At 40.6% G+C, this 20,001-nt stretch overlaps 1 protein-coding gene across 7 annotated transcripts in view; it reads right to left on the bottom strand.

Annotated features, from left to right (window-relative positions):
* The window catches only part of TCF4 (transcription factor 4), a gene marked incomplete at both ends in the record, with an annotated part of 399,211 nt that overhangs the window by 191,723 nt on the left and 187,487 nt on the right, over nucleotides 1–20,001 (bottom strand). For all 7 annotated transcript variants that reach the window (XM_080714516.1, XM_080714520.1, XM_080714523.1 and 4 more), the window contains one exon: nucleotides 563–627. In XM_080714516.1, coding sequence (XP_080570642.1) covers nucleotides 563–627 — 65 coding nt within the window. The remainder of the gene's footprint in view (nucleotides 1–562; nucleotides 628–20,001) is intronic.

Raw genomic sequence — 20,001 nt, 5'->3', positions numbered from 1 at the left:
TTCCCTTGAGACGGCTTTGCTGTTAGCCTGCTGGCCTTGACTTCCAGCCAAAAACAATTCAGAAACAAAAAGGGACAACAAATCATATTTTCACAGACATTTTTATCCCTCAATACCACCCTGTTTTCACACAACACCGTACAGTCCCTAGGAAAGCTATAATTTAGGGCAAGAGCCACCCGAACCCAGGTTCTGACACATGGCTCCGCGAAGCATTTTCTGGGCACGAAATTCTTAAGTTCTTAATTGCAAATAAACTCTTTTGATAGAACCACTTTCACCGGCATCGCTGGTTTGCAAACAGTGCCACTGGTACCGGCTGACGAATTAAAAAATTAAAGCAAGCCAGTGGATGTAGTTTTGACACAGCAACGATCTAAAGACAAGGTGTTTATATGAGTTCCAAGCTCTGAATCACTGCGTTACTCAAAGATCCTCATCAGCAGACTTTCGGTGCATCTCTGTGTCACCGTGGAGAATGCACAATCGAATTTACCAAAGCACACTGATTTCCCAGGTCAAGGTCCGAGCCCCTCCCTCCCCAGCCGAGATGCACACTTACCTGGTGGCAACCCTGTAAGTTTGATTCTCTCCCATAAGATGAGTATGAGCCCCTTTCTGTTTTACCTGCCAAGAGAAACAACAACAACAAAAAAAGTATAAATCGTGCTTTTCCTTTTTTTAAAAAAAAATCTCCTGCAGGTAACAGACATCTACTCTCTTTCCCGATGTTTACATACGTAAAGTAGGCGCTACTGGCAATGTGTACAAGCAGGAGAAGCAGAGACGCTTCCTCACTCTGGCGATGAGAAACTAGAAAAAATATCCTTCATTCCTATTCTTAGCCAAACTGCTCCACACTTCCAGAAACTGTCATTCCAATGGCCTCCACTTTCCCCCACAAACAAATTGTCATTCCTTATTTTCACTTTCTTTCTTGCTCACCAAATTTAAACAATTTCATTTTTATTTACACAGCAGGCAAATTATCTATGTAATGACCCTAGCCTGGTGATTCCCATTGATTATATTGACACTTAATAGGGAGGCCAAAGCTAATCAATCACAGGCTCTCCAGATGGCAAATTTAGCAAGGAAACTATTCAAAATTCTGATCCCCCCCCCTCTCTCTCCTAGGAATAAATCCCAATATGGTTAAAATGGTGATAAGACTTTGTGTTTAAGAAAGAAGGGTTTTTTTGAAAATTCACCCACTCCGAACCCAAGCTAATATTCCACCAATAGACCCAGGAGGCCCAGGGAATGTAAATGTGTCCTTCCTGTTCCTTTTAACAACACTTCTTTCCCCTCTCCTTCTTTTGTGGTACTAGGGATTGAACCCAGGTGCATTTTACCTTTGAGCTATACCTCCAGCCCTATTTTACTTTTATTTTATTTTATTTTGTGGGTCTGGGGATGGAACCCAGGGGCATTCGACCTCCGAGCTACACCCCCTGCCCTATTTTTTATTCTTTATTTTGAAACAGGGTCTCACTGAGTTGCAGAGGGCCTCACTACGTAGCTGAGGCCGTCCGTGAACTGCGATCCTCCAGGTCTCAGCCTCCCGAATAATGCTGGGATGACAAGTGTGCGCTACCACGCCCGGCTACTTTTATTTTATTTTTAAACGGGTTCTCACTAGGTTGCTGAGAGTCTTGCTAAATTGCTGAAGCTAGTCTCAAATCTGCCATCCTCCTGTCTCCACCTCCCAAGTTCTGGGATTAAAGGTATCCACCACCATGCCCTCCCCAACTCATGTTTTATCTGCAGACTGCTCTATAGACATGTATGAGATCTCTGATACTATTTGGCCACACAGAAGGATAAAAATCAAGGTTGTACATGTGTTTTGTTTTGTTTACCAACTATATTCAGTCTTAATAAAATCAGCAGGAAAGATAATGAAATCACATTATGGGAGACCTACCCAGTAGAGTCTAGCTGTTGACGTTGGAAGGGTCATGATAGAAAACTGCCCACACTGAGGCTTAACAAGGGCGAGAGGGGCAGCCAAGTGCTCAGGACTCCACTCAACACTCAAAGATGCTTCTCTCTTCCATTCTAGGGCTGTAAGGTGCATGGGACTTCACATACAGACCTATACCATTCTTTTTCCCAGTGGGGAAAAAACCCAACATTTGTATATTAGCTGACTGCAGTGGCACACACCTGTGGTCCCAGGAACTCAGGAGGCAGACGGGGAGTACCCCTTCAGCCCAGGAGTTCAAGGCCAACCTGGACTGGTCTAGTGAAAACCCGGCTCGAAACAGAGCAGTAACAAGAAGTATATTTCAGAGGGATTGGATGGGCAGGATTTTAGGGTTTACATACCCTCAAGTTTTCCCTTTTTGACAGAAGTTAACACAAAGTCTAAAAATAAGAGTACTTTTTTTCTTTTAGTTCAATGGTAATGCTATTAGAGTATGCCTTCCTGATGCACACAAAGAATGTATCCTTCAGAGATTTTATATTTGAGCTGGGTGTGGTGGTACATGCCTGTAATCCCAATACTTGGGAGGCTGAGACAGTAGGATCACAGATTCAAGATCAGTCTCAGAAACGTAGCAAAATCCTGCTTCAAAGTAAAAAAAATTTTTAAAGGCTGGGGTATAGCTCAAAGCAGAACGCTTCTAGATTCAATCTTTAGTACCACAAAAATATTTTTTAAAAATAATTTATAATTGGTTAAAAGGGCACCTGTGTCTATGTGTTATATATATATCCTATATATGTGTTATATATATACATATATATCTATCCTATATATGCATATATATAATATGTAAAAATGAAAGATGGTTTTCAAAGAAATCCAAACCTGAGTCTTAAAATTAACTCTCTCTCCTCCAGAATTAATTTTTCTACTGATTTCAATGAATCTCAAACTTGGGTGAACCCCATTTGTGGTAGAGTATCCAGTAAAAGTATAAAATCAACACCCATATCAATTCCCATGAAAGAAGACAACCCTCACCCTGACTCTGAGGGAGGGACTTTCACTGCATGGAGGTGGTGCATGGATGAACAGGTGCATTCACTGGTGTCAGCAGTGTAAATAGTCACAGAACAGTGCCTGTTCATCTGTCAAGTATAAGCTACTCCCTACCCTTAGCCTGCTCTTTATAAACATTGCTAACAGGAAAAGCTCGGCCTTTACGAGCTCGAGCAAAGGATGCATGTCTTTCCTCAAGCTCTTCCATCTCAAAAATCCTCCAGTAAAACCACAATAGGATTCACTTGGACATAAGGCTCACTGTTTAACACTAGATAAGCAGGCGGGCAGAAAGAGAAACCAGAATTCATTCACATTGACTTTGTGCGAAACTGAACTTCTAAGCACCCTGATTTGGTCATCTCTAAAAATCAAACTGTCAAAGACGGCTGGAGGGAGAAAGGCCATCAGATTGTTGCCCCCGTAGCACAAATTACTGAAGCAATCCCCTATAGGGTCTTCCTATGCAGTATTATTTCCCAAACTAGACTCCAGCACACAGATTTGGGGAGGAGAATTCACCAGGATTTATCTCACTTCATACACATCAGCTGGGGCTCTTCCTTCTAATATTTTAAAGCCAGAAGGGTAATGCAAATAGCAAGGATTCAAAGGGGGAAGAGAACAGGTAGAGGAAGAAGGAAGGAAGAAGGAAGGGAGAAGGAAGGAAGGAAGGAAGGAAGGAAGAAAGGAAGGAGAGAGAGAAGAGGAGAAGAGGCAAGAGAAGGAGATGAGTGTGGGTCCAGGCAGCTTAGAGTCCCCAAAGTACCCTTGGCTACACAGGCCTAGCGTTCTTTACTATCATATCAGATACAGACTGCTTAATCTTAATTTTGCTTGTTAAAAAATATTTATCCAGATACAAAAATAAACCCACTGCAAATTACAAGTTGTCAGGGTTAAAAATCTACTTCTGTTTGTGTGGGGGAGGATAAGAGACCAGCATAGACATGAATCATTCTCAGTAATTTGAGTGTTTCCATGACATCAATGGGCACCCGTCCAGGACTGTCGAAGTCTGCGAGGTACCAGAGAAGCAGCGCAGCCAGCAGGAGGCTGGGAGGTAGACTTTTTTTTTTTTTTCCCAAGGATTATGCTGCTCCTTGTGAAGATTTCATCTGTAGCATCCACTTCTTAGCATCAAATAGATTGCTCCGCAGACCATACGCGAACACATCTCATTCTGATAGTGTAAGCCTTTAACTTTATTACAGCTTTTTGTTCCCAAATTCAACTATAAATCTGCCCTCAGAGCCCAAACCCGTATTTGGGAGCAAAATAATTAGGGATTGTAGATAAAGCCCAAGAACTTTCTCAAATATAGGATTTTTATTCCTACCGTGTTTGTAAATGATAAAAAGCAGCCATTTTAAAATGATACCTCAGTTTTGAGGAAAAAAATAATACCTACACATATATATACACATCATCTTTTGTGTACATTGTCCATTAAAAATGAGCTAAGGTCTTAATGTTGATTTCCTGCTTAAAATTCCCTGGGACATTTGTTTCTGATAATAAAAATTTCCAGAGTCCTGATAACATGTTTGAGTAGGACCCTTAAGAAACTCTCTGGGCTCAGAAACACAAAGGCTCCTACATATCTGTTCACTTTACACTAGGCATGGGTTTTTGTCACTGATACCAACTGGCTGGCGCGGACGCAGCCTCCTTCCTCTTTTCTCCATTCTTTGGCAACCCTCCCCCCCCAGCCCCACCACCACAACAGTGGCTTTGAAAGAACCAAAGATCCCATTTTCCCAATATTTAAAAGAGATAGCAGCGACGATCAAACCCGGCGCGTTCACTGCGGAATTTTCGAGACAACCCTCCAGTACTAGCATGTGCCAGCCGCTGCGGATATTTTTTGGCACAAAGACAATAATGGCAGTGCCAAGCCCTATGGCTAAAACTACTCAAAAGAGGCATGAGGGGTAGCATTTATCGCTCAAGTCTTTTACTGCGTGGAGTACCATTGTCCATATTTTAAATATGAAAAGTACCCGTTAGTAACGTTTGTTGTGTGCCCCCAAAAGGAGGGTGTTCAGGAGAGTGGCCCTGAAATATTTCCCGGGAACAAATCTCCTCAGGCGCTGGATTCATTTTTATACCTCAAAGGACCAAATGTTAAATTCTGCTGCCAGTGATGATTTCCGTGCACAAAACGGATGATATGACCTAATGGTGTACACCCAGAGCTGAATGAAAGCACAGAGAGGATTTCATACGCGAAGTCGACATATTGGCTAAACAACTTTCTCCTCAAAAATGATGTATACAAGGCACATGTAATCCTATGTCACAATTTTTAAACGAAACCAGAAAGACGCTGGAAATGAGCAGACACAACATCCGTCAATCAATCCTCCTGGAGACAAAAGAGAAGATGAACACGCAGCCCCTTCTCTAGAGCAAGTCGTCGGCGCCTACCGCGAGCGCGCAAGCTGGAAAGTCAACATGTGTTCTGTCCAAACGGAACCCATGCTCCTGCTAAAATCTATGTTTAAATGTGATGATTAAAAATGGCACCAAGCGATAACCAATAAAGGGCTCACTGGCTTCTCCTGTTGCCCTTCAAAAACGAATCGAAGCAGGAGATATGAGCAACTTACAATATTTAAAAGGCCAATATTTTTGATCATTACAATAATCTTTTACTATGTTGTCCCAAAAAAGCAGAAGGAAAATTTGTTTTGGTTGTTGTTGTTGTTGTTGTTGTTGTTGTTGTTGTTTTGTTTGGGGCAGTATGGTTAACAAATGTCTATGGTACCCAAATCCAATATTTTTATATTCCTACATTATTTGCCATTTGGCTTCCAATTTTTCTTCCAGTATATCCATAAGGGATATATCGTAAGGGAACTGGATGACAATGAAAATATTACATAAAAGATAAAATGGTTTCCTAAGCCCATTTCATTCACAGGGATGCTCCCAAGAAGAATCACCTTTGGCAGGGCACTGCACCTGGACCCAGGTGACAGGTCAAAGGGACCCGGAGAGTGCCGAGGACAGAGGAGAACAACTTATCAGTAAAATGATCTGTAGACCATCCCTCTGGTGGTTGGGCAATAAGATAATAACCAGGTCCTATCTGGGTTTATATCCTTGCATTTGCAAAAGAGCTCTTTAATAATTACACACAAGTGGCAGGCGTTTTCCCCACCACTGAAATAGGCACACCTCTATGAAAGAGGAGATCATCCCATGAAAAACCTTGATGAAAAATTATCTGATGCTACAGGACAACAGCACACGAGGCTGTTTCCCCGTTAATCTGCATTCTGGGAACTGAAGAATGAGCCCTTTGTTTCTATGCACCAGACTAGGGAACTCATCAGAAACATGCTTGCCTCAGAATAAATTTCTGTCCCCGTCCCCAGCCCCAGCCCATCTCTGCTTACCCTATTCATTTCTTAAAAAAAAAAAAAAAAAAAAAAAAAAAAAAAAACATTGAAAAGGACTACCTCATTAAACAATGACTGGAAGTTTTAGGAGTACTGGAAATAGACGCGAGTTATTTATTTACAGTCTTTTCATCCATTGCTGCCTTTTCCTCTCCTGCCCAAACATTAGCCACGTCTTTGTTGTGGAGGCACCATGACCCAAATGGACTCTCAAGCAGACTGATCCACCCACCTGCACCGCCACCCCGGAAGGCAGGTAATACGTCCGCCATCTCACAGATGAGGAAACGGGGGAGAAGAGACTGTCCCCGGCCACCACGTCTAAGTGGCAGAGCCAGGGTTCCAGCCCTGATGGTTTATTCCCAAGCCTTTACACTACGCTTGGCTGTTGGTGTTTAAACTCTGGGAGAAGAAAAAAAAAAGACTATAAATACTAGAGGCCAATACTGAAGACTTTCAAATCCCAGAGCTCAAAACACTCATGAATTTGATATGAAATTAATGAAAGTGTCTTATAGGCGGTGATAATTTACATTTACATGGTGTTTTATTCTTAAAAGGTCTCTAGGTATTTTATAGCTGTACAAATGATACACACGGAAGCTGTGACGTCTCACAATTAACGGCCACCATCTCCACGATTAACTCAAAGCAAGTAATTAACGAAAACATGGCAGCTACCAGCCCTTCTACTACACTGTTAGTGTGCAGACTCCGATTCTGTATTAAAATGCACAAAGAAGAGTAGAAGTAAAAGCACAATTATAACATAGTCCGTCCCAGCAAGGCTCACAAGTGTCTTCTTTGGAAAGTAATCCTTGAACAGGCTCCAGAAAATAAATAGGAGACTAATTGCAAAGGCCTAGAAAATGTTACAAGCATATCTATCACCTTCCCCCAGAAATCTATATTTTAGCACTGAAAGGCTCTGAGAAGTCCTGCAATGAAGACATTATCTTGAGTTTAATACAATGTTTTCTAAACTTTTTTGAAAACACATACCTTCCTCCATCCTTTTTGCCTATGAACCCAAATCCCAAGGAATCTTAGAAACTACTGCACAAAACCCCGCTATGGATATATGTTTATGGTTTTCTACCAAATAACTAGTGGAAGTTCAAACATTGCATTTTACCTTATTTAAATCAGCCTAAAACATTTTTTATTGCTTATATGGTGAAATTTCTATTGGCATCTACTTCTCATGGAAATCTAGGTCCATCTCCATGGTCCTGACTGGCTGGTCCACTTTATTCCTGATCCCAGAATGAAGGTAAGAGTCCAAGTTTGCAAGAAAGAAGTTGACATGATTCTTCCGATGTCTAAAATTTCAGGGAAGAGAGCTCCGCTGCTTCTACAGAATCGTGCTACACCAAGACAACTGGATGTTCATCCGTAAGCATTTAAAAACCAAATTTAAAATAAATTTTCATGCTAAAAGAATCACAATTCGATTCCAGCAAATAAACCAGTCATCCTATGACCTAGAAATTCCTTTTCCTTCCTTTATTCTTAAAGTGAAAACAGAAAAAGAAAAAGAAAAAGAAAAGAGGGAGGGAGGAGATAAAGAGAGACCAGGCACAGAGTGTGTGTATGTGGCAAGAGGTGGTAGGGGGAGAGAGAATTAGCCATTTTCTCTGGAACGGACCAGAATTAACCCTCTCTTTGATCAATATGCCTTAGTCATAAAAACAAAGTATTCTGTAGTGGTCCGTAGGTCTACTCCTGGAGGAAGTGATTCCACAGGATGCCATGACTGATTCACCTCCTAGCCAGGCACCGAACCGCCTTCAAAACCCCCATCTAGTAAGATCCCACCTGTGCTGACGTGCGGAGGCGTCACCACAGCTCTGCTCTGGGGGACAGCACAGGTTTCAAAGTCTGTGCCCAGTTTCCCTTAAAGCATTTGCATTTGCAAAACCCCATATAGTACGAATGGTGATTTAATTATTGAAGACAACATACCCCAGAAACTCATTAAAGGAGATTTTAGTCCATTTTTTTTAAGGTACTAGGGATTGAACCCAGGAGCATTCTACTTCTGAACTGGACCTCCAGTTCTATTTTATCTCTTATTTTGAAGCAAAGTCTGGCTACCTAGCTGAGACTGGCCTCGAACCTGCAATTCTTCTGCCTTGGTCTCTCAAGTACTGTGATTACAGGAGTGCACCACCATACCCAGTTAGTCCCTTTTATAGTTGAAGTCACAAAAATTACGAAAGAATAACCCACTGTTACAGTCAAAGAGGTTATACAGGTAGTCAGCAAAGCTAAAACATATGCTTCCAATTCTAGTACCAAAGTCTTTTCCCAATACATGCAGCATTTTGTGAAAGTTTGTGTAGGGGGGGGGGCACTAGAGATGAAACCCAGGGGGATTTACCCCCAGTTCTATTTTATTCTTTTATTTTGAAACGGTCTCGCTAAGTTGAGGAGGGTTGTTGAGTCTAGCTGCGAACCTATGATCCTCCTGTCTCCGCCTCTCAAGTACTGGAATTACAAGCATGCGCCAGCACTCCACACTCCAGGCGCATGTGCTGTATCTTTTAGAAACATTCCAGATGCATTTGCCACCTATTGTAATAACAAACAATATTCCATTTATCTTCATACTACCATAATCCTCTGCCCCCCAAATTTTTTTTGGTACTGGGGATGGAAAACCCAGGAGCATTCTACCTCTAAGCAACACCTCCAGCCCTATTTTTTATTCTTTATTTTGAAACAGGGTCTCACTGAGTTGCAAAGGGCCTCACTAAGTAGCTGATGCTGGCTGCGAGCCACGATTCTCTGGTCTCAGCCTCCCGAACGCTGGGATTACCAGCGTGCACCACCATGCCCAACTTGACCAAATCATTTTTAACTTAATGAATAAAGTAAAAGAATCCTCATGTCCTCGGATAGAGGAAAATGTCTGAATTGATACCCATTTTAAATGAACATCCTGCTGGTACATCAGAAGCCACCTCCTCAATGCAGAATTAAAAGCATTATCTTTGATTACTTCTCATGCCCTCGCCCACACCAACCCAAATAATCCTCTCCCTCCGTGTCTCGCTCAGAAAGCGCACACACCATCAAATTAAAGCACATGACTTTTATGCTTTATTTTCCAAATGCAGGAAAATCTTTCATTGTAAATAACACTCATTGCCCAGAGTGTCCAATTAATCAACATAATCACGGGGATAGCTTGGCTGTTTGAGGAGGTGTGTCAAATAACTCCTTAAGGCTACTAAAGTACCACTCGAACCACCAAAGTAATGATTTTCTGAATCAGCAATTTGTACAAGGGTTCCCTAGAGACCTGAAGAAAGAAGGGGAACCCCGGAATCACTCACCTTCTAATGAGTACCTTCCCATAGGGCTTCACGTGCTGCCTATCCCACTTTATATTTTTATTGCAATTTGTGTCCATGATGAAGGGGTATAACCAAGGCAATTAAGGATCTCTGTGGCCTACGAAGATACCGCATATGCATTGGGATGGTTACTTTATACTCACAAAAATAATCGCTTTTGACATACAGATGGTGAAAAGGTTATCTTGCAATACAGGTATCAAAGGCAAGCAGAAATAAAATTTCTCTTGCTGCATTCTTAGGAAGAAAGAGAAGCTGAGACAGGCCTGGAGGAAAGTGATCATCATGGGTTTAACTCTATGGCTGAGCAGCCTTGTGGATTACAACCATCATTAGTAAGACTTTTCTTAAAAATAGGTATCTAGGTTCTCTATTCTAGGTCCTCAAATCCAGTGGATGGGATTTGGATTTGCCATTTATTTATTTATTTATTTATTTATTTATTGGTGCTATGAATTGAATCCGGGGTATTTCACCTCCGAGCTACATCCCTAAGTCCTTTTTATATTTCTTATTTGAAAACAAGAGTCTTACTAAATTGCTGAGAGCTTCACTAAGCTGCTGAGGCTGTCCACAAAGCTGTGCTTCTCCCGTCTCAGCCTCCTAAGTAGTGGGATTAGAGGCATGCACCACTGTGCCTGGTATATCTTCTTGTTGTTTTTTTAAAATAAAATTTTAATTTTAGTGGTTATTCTAACAAGCCAATGATAAGAGAGAGTAATGATTTAAATCTTGTGAGGTAATATTAGATAAAACTCCACTATATCTAGCCATCTGCCAGACAACAAAAGAAAGAGATTTCTACTAGACCCAAACTTTTTAAGTAGATTTTCATCAAGACAGCAAGCACTAATCTCCAGGACCCTTTCAGGCAACTACACTTTATTGACTTAGAGGAAACCTCTCTTTACATTTCCCACTAGTGAAGGCTGGTTGTTTTGAAGAAATTAATTTCTTCTTACCAAGCAGATCCCCCCCCTCAAAAAAAAAAAAGAGTATCTGCAGCCATGAGAATCCTAAAGTTTGGAGAATGGTAGCTCTCTGACCCACTACTCTCTCCATTCTACTTCCAGAGTGGGGTCGCCATTAGGATGCAGGATCAGAACCCAGGAAGCTGCCATGGCTTGTGAACTTAAAGGGCGCACGACCCAGGTGTCCGCCTGCCCCTGAACTACTGGAGGCGTGACAGGTCCATTCCCAGGGAGAGTCGGCTCCCTTCCCTCACACCAGAGGACATCTGTGACAGTTCTGGCCAGATGTAGTAGGAAAAGACTATGTTTCCTGGCTAAAGTTTTTGGGGATACCTCAGCAAATTTTAAGAAAACCCACAGCCATATTTCACCTCACAAATCACTTTTAATTCTAGATTAGTTGTTGCTAAGTGGTATGTTCTAACAGCGTCTTAGTCACGGTAAATGCAAAAACATAAAAAACGTTGAGTGTTTGAATAAATTAAAGCAGAATAGAAATTAGAGGTAAAGGCTGATGGTATGATGTTTTAGCGTATTTTCATAGGCGCTTAAGTAACCTATATTGGAATACCACAAATATTACCACCACGCATGCAAGCATTTCTCAGGCCTCAGTTCTTAAGCTGAGTTTACAACTAACAAAAATGTAGCAATTTTCAGTTCCTAAAGGAACCACAGAGCAAGGCGCGGTGGCACACACCTCTGATCCCAATACCTGAAGGCTAAGCCAGAAAGGATCGCAGGTTGGAGGCAAGTCTCAGCAACTTAGAGAGACTCTCAACAACTTGGCGAGACCCTATTTTAAAATAAAAAATAAAATAGAGCTGGGGGTGTAGCTCTGAAGTAGCTGGGTTCCATACCCATACCAAAATAAGAAGAAAGGGAAGGAAGAAAAGAAAGAGAGAGAAACAAGATTTGCAATTTGATATTTAAGACTGCACAAAAATAAAAGGAATATGGGGCCATGGATTTTTAAAATATTACATGTATATATGTATAATACATATAAAGTATATATGCATCTATATGCATATGTATATAAGTAACATTTTAACCCTAAACAGAAGGATGCCTGTATATATGTGTATATATATATATATATATATATATATATATATATATACCTGTAGTACTGTAATATATATATATATATATCTTTAATATATTACATGATCATTTCTCTAGCTTTAGTCTTGAATTACAATTGGCCTTTATTCCCAAAATCTACTTTACTGAGAAGTTGGGGGTTACCAGCCCTGAATCCAAAATATATTTCACAGCATCCAGAGAGCAAAGAATAAGAAAACTGCTAGCAAATAGGTCTAGAGGACCAAGCTTGTCCTTCAAGATCAACTTCAAGAGAAGAGGCCCATGATATCCAAACTGTCACCGAAACAGGGCCAGATTCTTCAGAGCCCAATGAGCCTGTGTCACTAGCTAGTTAAAGAAAGCTCAGGGCCTGGCGTGGTGGCGCATACTTGTAATCTGAGAGCTTGGGAGGCTGAGACAGGAGGATCACACAGGTTCGAAGCCAGCCTCAGCTACTGAGTGAGGCTCTCGGCAACTTAGTGAGACCCTGTTTCCAAATAAAGTATAAAATAGGTCTGGGAGTATAGCCCGGAGGTGGAAAAGGCCCTGGGTTCCACCCCCAGTACCCAAAAAGGGGGGGGGGGGAGCTGAAGGCTCACAGAAAAAAATGACAAGAGCCATTGCATCCCATGATGGGATGATTAAGAGCAGCTGCCCGTGTCCTGAATCCAGGAGCATGGTGTGATTAAGAGAGAGGGAGGCAGGAGAGAAAGAGAGAGGAAGAGGAAAAGGGAAAGGGAGGAGCCAGAAGAATGACCTCATCCTAGTCATCAGAGGCAAGAAAATAACGCCGTGTCACAGGAGAAGATGGTTAAGGACAGCAGTCTTCAGTTCTAAAACCCGCAAAAATTATCATCTGAATAGCTGTGCAAGATATCTGAAACAACAGGACAAAGGGAAATAAATATACCTTAGTGTCTTCAAGATTCCAGATGCAGGATGCTACAGAGCCAAGGGTGCACATGGTTCTCAAGAAGATACAATTTTGGCCGGGCGTGGTGGCGCACCCTTGTAATCCCCGCGCTTGGGAGGCGGAGACAGGAGGATCGCGCAGGTTCGAAGCCAGCCTTGCTGGCTTAAGAGACCCTGTTTCCAAATAAAAATATAAAAATAGGTCTGGGAGTGTAGCCCGGAGGTAGAATGGCTTCCAGGAACCCCAGTACCACCACCAAAAAAAAAAAAAAAAAAGAAGAAGAAGAAGATCTAAGTTTCAATGACTAAAATACTATGCCTCAAGCAAGATGTGTCAGAGGACAAGAGGAAGAATACCTCGCCTGCCCCACTGAAGACGAAGTGTGAGTTGGAAAGCTGTCTGCTTCAGGCCCTGCAAGATGACATTCCAACACACTGTAACAGGAACGTTTGACTTGTTAGAATGGGATTCTTAGTTAATTAAAAATGTTAAACCAGTTGAAATAAAGAATCAATGATACTTACATAGTTCATCTAAAAGCAAACTTTAAAATAATTGGAACCTAAAATTGCAAAATGGGAAACACATACATGACATCGTACACCTTCCCCTAAGCTCTATGTCCATTCCACGTTTTGAGTAGCTGGTTTGGGAGTTTTGATGGCTTTTGCTTACAAGTAAGAGAATTGTAAAATGCAAGACAAAAAGACTGCAAAGATCTCAAGTGTCTTCCCTAGACAACAAATATCAAATTGATTCAATCAAGCTGTTTCAGAGATATGCAAACATCACATACGTAAACAAAATTATTATAAAGAACTGAATGGAACCGTGTCAACAGAGACTGTTGCTACTTTTTAGAAGGTGTAAATTCCCTATATGGAGCTCGGATCTCCACTTTCAACACCAATGAGACTCTCCACCAGGCAATGGCAAGAAGGTCTCCGTCTCACTTCTAATCGCACTGGAATTATTTGGTCTTATGACCTGGAAACAAGGAGACCATCGGTGATTTCTTCTTTTAACTTTTTCACACTCTATAAACAACAACAAGAGCAAAATATAACAAAATGCCAACAACAACAACAAAAAAGGTTCCGCTCATATTACCAGAGGTGCGTGAGTATAGTTGAATTTGATTTGCAAGGAACCCAAACATGCTTTATAAAGCATAGTGACGTAACTGTAGACTCATTTTTCCCCTGATGACCCAAGTGAAAGCTATCAACCCTAGCAGGGACTTCTCTACTGGGGACTGTCTACCATGCACACGACACACAGTACATTTCAACATCTCCACGATTTGTCTCGTTATATTCGACTACCAACTTAGACCACCAACAAGAATTTTTCTCAAGGACAACCAGGCAAAAAGCGACTAAGAAAACACTGAAAACACAGTTAACGGTAATATGCAATTTGTCATGTAAAACCTCAAGGGTAGCATATACTTTATATGTTATTGGAACTATCAGGACTACTTAGCAAAAACCAAAACACACCTTTGTTTCCAAATAAGAACAAATGAACTGCTGCACTCAGTATGAAGATACAACTTTATAATCAGTGCAAATATCTGTGCAAATGTTGAACCAGAAACACCCCAACCTTGAAAAGTAAATTAAGAGCCCCTAGTACAGGGCGGTTCCAATCTGAGTCGCCAGCAGAGGGCGCACATGCTCAACAGAGCTGGCTGCATCTAGGCACTCCCGAAACTCAGTTAGTACTATGCCTGACCAAATTTGAAAAAGGTTGGGGGGAGGTGGTGGGTGGGGGGGGGACATCTGAACAATGAAGGTAATAAAACTAATGTGCTCATTTTAGAGTTATTAAGAAATGTATGCAAGTATACTTTATTATTGCCTCTACTAGATTTCTTAGGTGCTTCATGAAAAGTTTAAAAAAATCATACTTTTCATAGGAGCAAGCTGTGTTAGTTTTCATGGCCACAGTACTTTTTGATAGATGTATATTACTTATATTAGGAATCCTAATCCTACATAAATTTTTATAAGCAAATACTAAATTTCTAATATATATTAAATCACTCTTTGAAATAGTATCTCTTTTAGCACGAATATATTTCCATGTGCCATACACAAATATATTAATTCATTTTTGTAGCCCTACAACCTTCAAATATGTATGGTTTGGTGGATAAATTAAGATTTATGAGTTACTCATCTTTCCACTGGTTTGCACTTGATCCATTTCTGATCTATTCTATCCCTATATTATATTTGATATGGGTACCAGTAGTTATACCGGAAGTTATGTGCATGCCAGAGCACTATTTATCTACATAAGAAAGTTTTCCTATAGGCAAAAGTCACAATTTTTTCCTACTGTGCTCTAAGCTTGTGACTTCAGACAAGAGTATCACAAATAGAAAAGAAAAAAAATTACCTGGTGAAAGCCCCAAAGTAAAACAAACACTAAATACTACATTATTTCCTTTTACAGATGAAAAAGTAAATAATCCACAGAATGTCTTGTCTCTAATTTCAAGTAGGTCAGATGAAATGGAGGGTAACCCTTGAGTTTGAAACTGGTTGGATAATTAACTGCCACCATCCACCCACCTAAATGAAGATCACAACCTCACCTCTACTCACCAAACTAAAACAATGGAGCCATGAAATATCTCCATCAGGTGCTTTTCGAAAGCTTTCTCTACGGACTTGAGAGACGCACTTAATTTACCCAATCTACAAACCAGGTGGCTTGGGTTACGTGTAGGTCACAATAAACACTACCCAGCCTTTGGTGGATGTGGCTACACCATTTCTGCGTAAGTTAAAACGACGATGTCTTATTATGCCTAAGCACTCAATTCTGAACTGTTTGCACAATCTGTTAAGTCCAGGCAAATTTAAATGATTCTGACATGCAGCCTGCTAAGGCCATTGACGGGGATAATGCCTCTTTACGTGGGGAAAATTTTGTGCCGTGTAGGTCACTCTCTTAAGGGGAATCAACTGTGTGTCTCGTCTTTGCATTTTCACCACAATCCTTCATCCTGCAGCCTGGAGCTGAGAGTGAAATGCAAGAAAGGAGCCGAGTGCTCAAAGCAAAAATCTGTTTCCAGGACAATCCATTATATCTGACAAGTTAAATGTTCCATGGTAGGCCATATGGCATTGGAGCAGGCCCGGCGATGGAAGAGGGGGAACTCAGCAAATACATCACAATTAAGGAGTTTGGCTACAGACTTTACTTTGAATTACTTTATTTTTTTTACCAAATTATAAATGCCATCCCCCAAATTTTCAATGGAATCCCTTTGGGGAGACCATTTTTAAAGATGCTCCAATGATTTCATTTCTCCTTTTGTGACTGTAGGTACTGAGATCTAAAAGTTAAGATAGAGGTGGCCATTTTTTATCAAATGGGGTTCCAAAGAGGACCTGTAGCCTGGTTTTTAAAATGTCAAGGCAAATAAGAGGCAGGCCCTAGCTGCTCACTAGACTAGAGGATTTAAATGAAAACTGTCATTAGATTGGAACATTTAAATGAAACTAATAGAGAACTAAATAAAACTATTTTTTTTTTTTTTTGTATTAGAGATGGAATCCAGGGACATTCTACCCCCGAGCTGAAGCCCAGCACTTTTTAATATTTGTTTTGAAACAGAGTCTCCCTAAGTTGCTGAGGGCCTTGTTTACGTTGCTGAGGCTGGCCTTGAACCTGCAATCCTCCTGTCTCAGCCTCCCAAGTACTCGGATTACAAGTATGCACTATTATACCTAGCTTACTTTCCATTCTTAAATCTAAGAAATCCTAATAGTTGTGCAATTATACTGGGCATATTCCTATGTCTTCTGCAATTTATGTAAGATCTATCGAATGGATGAACTAAAGACAGGCACAGCTGAATTTATCTTCTCCTTCAATGCCATCAACAAGCATGCCCAGTGCGAGTATCATGTCCCCAAGACTAGAGAAAAGTCTTAGGAGCAATCCACGTCACTCTGCCTATGAAAGTTGAGTTGTCTGTAAGAATAAATATTTGCTGCTTGGGAAAAGCATATAAAAATAATATTAAGAGTGTAATCAATGTATGCACATTATTTGGCCAAAGTAGAAGAGAAAATGAAACATGATTATTATACTATGATACACTATTTTACCAATAAAGAAAACAAATCTTGTTTCTTCTCCCAAACAATTCTCCGGGAAGAACTGGACCTGTATTAAAAGCTGAAAAAGCTCTCTATGGAAGTGCCCGAACTCATTTGGCCAATGATAATTTTTCAATTCCCACACTTCCTGGAGCTGATACATTTTTAAGCAAATTATATGATGTGTGTGGGGCATGCGGGGCGGGGGGTTCTAAGTAATAATGATCACTGTTTTAAGTATTCACACTGGCTTGCAAACACGAAATTCACAATGACTGAGACAAGCATGCCTACAGCTTTCCAAAAGAAAAAAGACACTGAGATTCATTTCCCTAAATTATTTTCTCTCTCCATTTCTCCGGAGGGTCACTATTCCCCTCAAACACACCCGCTTCTGCCTTAATTAAGAATAATATTATTCGAAGGAACACACATTCTTCATAAGCATGGGTCACTTTACATTTTGTTTCCTGCTGAAAAGCATGAACACATTTTTCCCCCCAGTGGTCTTAAAGTTACCATTTGTTAACAACATAGTATAATCTCACATTTGCACCATCTCCCTGGTTTGTTCATGTAAGACAACTTATTAAATTATGGAAGATGTTACAGGGGTTAAAATCAGAAATTGTACTTTTAATTAACAATCAGTTGTTATAGCACTCTCTCTTTACAGATATGCATGTGTACTCTGTATATATTATATGAATATGTATGTACATATAAATGTATATATGTGTGTATATATATATATATATATATATATATATATATATGTACATGCATAGTTCTGGTAGGCAGGTTTTATAACAATCATCATTAATACTTTCATTCTATGTGTGAGCAAGAAAGGAGACTCAGGGTGGTGAATTTATATGCCATTATATACACCACAGTGAATGAAAGAGATAAGTCACAGCTTCTGTCCCAGCCTACATCTGGACTCAGTGTTATATTTTGCAATGCCATACCATCCATTATATTGAGGAAGGAACAGAATTAAGAAGACATGGTTAAGTATTACTTAAAAATGCAAGTATGTGTATATTATACATTTTTACTTCTTATTTAAGAAAAGTAGCTGAATTTTCTCATATTATGTTAGTACCCAATTAGACAATGTAGCCAATATCCCACGGTTGGTTTGGCTGGAAAGAATGAACACATACCCCAACACACAACTGGACTTATGTATACATACACACATGTAATAAAATGTGGTCCTACACATCTCAGCACCAATGGAGGGCACAGGGCCATTGTGTCCCATGGATCCTTTTCTGCATATCCAGACCCACATTTTTATTACTAATTAAAATGTCCAGATGATAAAATAACACCTGATCCAAGGGGCTTTTTAGTACACTGATTGTCAATATTCAACTTCTACATTGTTAACAAATTGGAAAAATTGGCCTGCACTGAGTTTTCTATAGATGGCTTCCAAGCCATCAGTAAAATGCGGTTGAAACTTTCATAATTTGAAAACAAAATGTCTACAACAATTGCGAACACTTTACGAAAAGAAAGGAAAAATATGATCCTCAAATCATTATCACTGAACAAATGTTTCTGTATTTCACCAGGCAATGTAAGATCACAGCAATACAATTCTGTTTTATGGAGTTTTGGAAATGCCAGAATAAGGGAAAAAAGGAGGTTACAATGTCCCATTATTTCTGGACGCTTTTCTCTGTCTTTTCTTTTATAAGCTCATTAAATAATAGCCTACGAATTTTTAAAGCATACTTGTGCCTTTTTGGGTGTTTGTTTGTTTGTTTGTATTTCATACTAGATCTAGGTACAGGTCTTAATCAGAAAGCAAAACTTTGTGCTATCTTAAGACACTTTTTGAAAATATGGATTACCGCCTGAAATTCAGGTCAGGCACTGGCTCATGAGTAATAGACTACAGGAAATCACAAATACTTTAAAAATGTTTAAGCAGTTACTTCCTAATCCTAAATGGATTCTTTTTTTTTCTTTCAAACATTTTTGCAAATATTTAGGCTGCTTTGATAGGCAAATGCTCTCCCAAGCATTTCCACCAGCCAGCCACTGAAATGACTACACAGACCCCAACCAATGGGAGAGTTTGCAAGGGAAATAGAAGGCACTGGGTGAGGAGAATGAGACACTGGCTTCGCTGCCCACAAACAAATGTTGATATTGTTGCAATACCTGAAACAAAACCTTCAGATGTTCCAGTGAAACAAGTGCTTCCACAGTTCTCAGTTGTGAGGCTTTAATCCTCCTTGACGGGGTCAACAGCCTCTATGGAGGGTAAAACTCATCACCCACAGGTTTCCTATTTCAGAGGCCAGTAACTCCAGTCAATGTGGCTTGTTGCTGGACAGAGAGAATCTCACGGCTTCGAGAGGAACAAGCCCACAGGAATTAACGTGTACAAAACAGGAAACAGGAAAAAAGACAACAAACTCCCCCGTCTTGACAGGTATTACATGAGGCAGCACTCTCCCAAAGGAGGACACCAAGGGAGAGAGGGCTCTCTGAGGCCATCTTTGCTCTATTAGTAAATCAAGAATTGACAAAATGAGGCTTTCTAGAAATAAAAACAAGAGGGCAGCACATTTAAAACTAACTTCTAAAGACAGCATAGATATCGCTATTATGAGTAAAACACAATCCCCAGGACTCCCTCTCCTTTCCACGCCCTGCTCCCCAAACACCCCTGAAACCTGCTTTTGGACCTAATGGGATTCGTTGGGAACAGGTCAGCAAATCATTCCCAAGTCTTTCTCCAGCTTCCTCAGTCCCCTCAGCCCCAGGAGACTAGCCCTGCCGAAAACAAAAGCCAATCTCAGGGCTCTGCCCGCGGATGCCAAGCTAGGCAAAGCTTAGGAAGGCATGCCTTGGGATCCATCTGAGAATTTGGTGGGAGGAGAAAACGAAGAGCGGATCTGTCCAAGCCAGTAGAAGACTCTGTTTGTAACATTAGAAGGAGCTGCTTCTGGGCCACAAAGCTGCAGATCTCCAGGGCTCCTTCACCTCTGCCATGGCACCCTCATTTGCACACATTAGAAGTGGTCAAAGATTTCATCACATGTGGTTTTGACAACAACAGCAAAGTGCCTAAAAGACACAGATCTGAACTGCACCCCAAACACAGATTGGGGGGGGGACCA

This window comes from Muscardinus avellanarius, assembly GCF_963383645.1.
Source record: "Muscardinus avellanarius genome assembly, chromosome: 17".
Taxonomy (NCBI): Eukaryota; Metazoa; Chordata; class Mammalia; order Rodentia; family Gliridae; genus Muscardinus; species Muscardinus avellanarius.
Note: the sequence above shows the minus strand (reverse complement) of the source record. Positions and strands in the feature narration are given on the sequence as shown.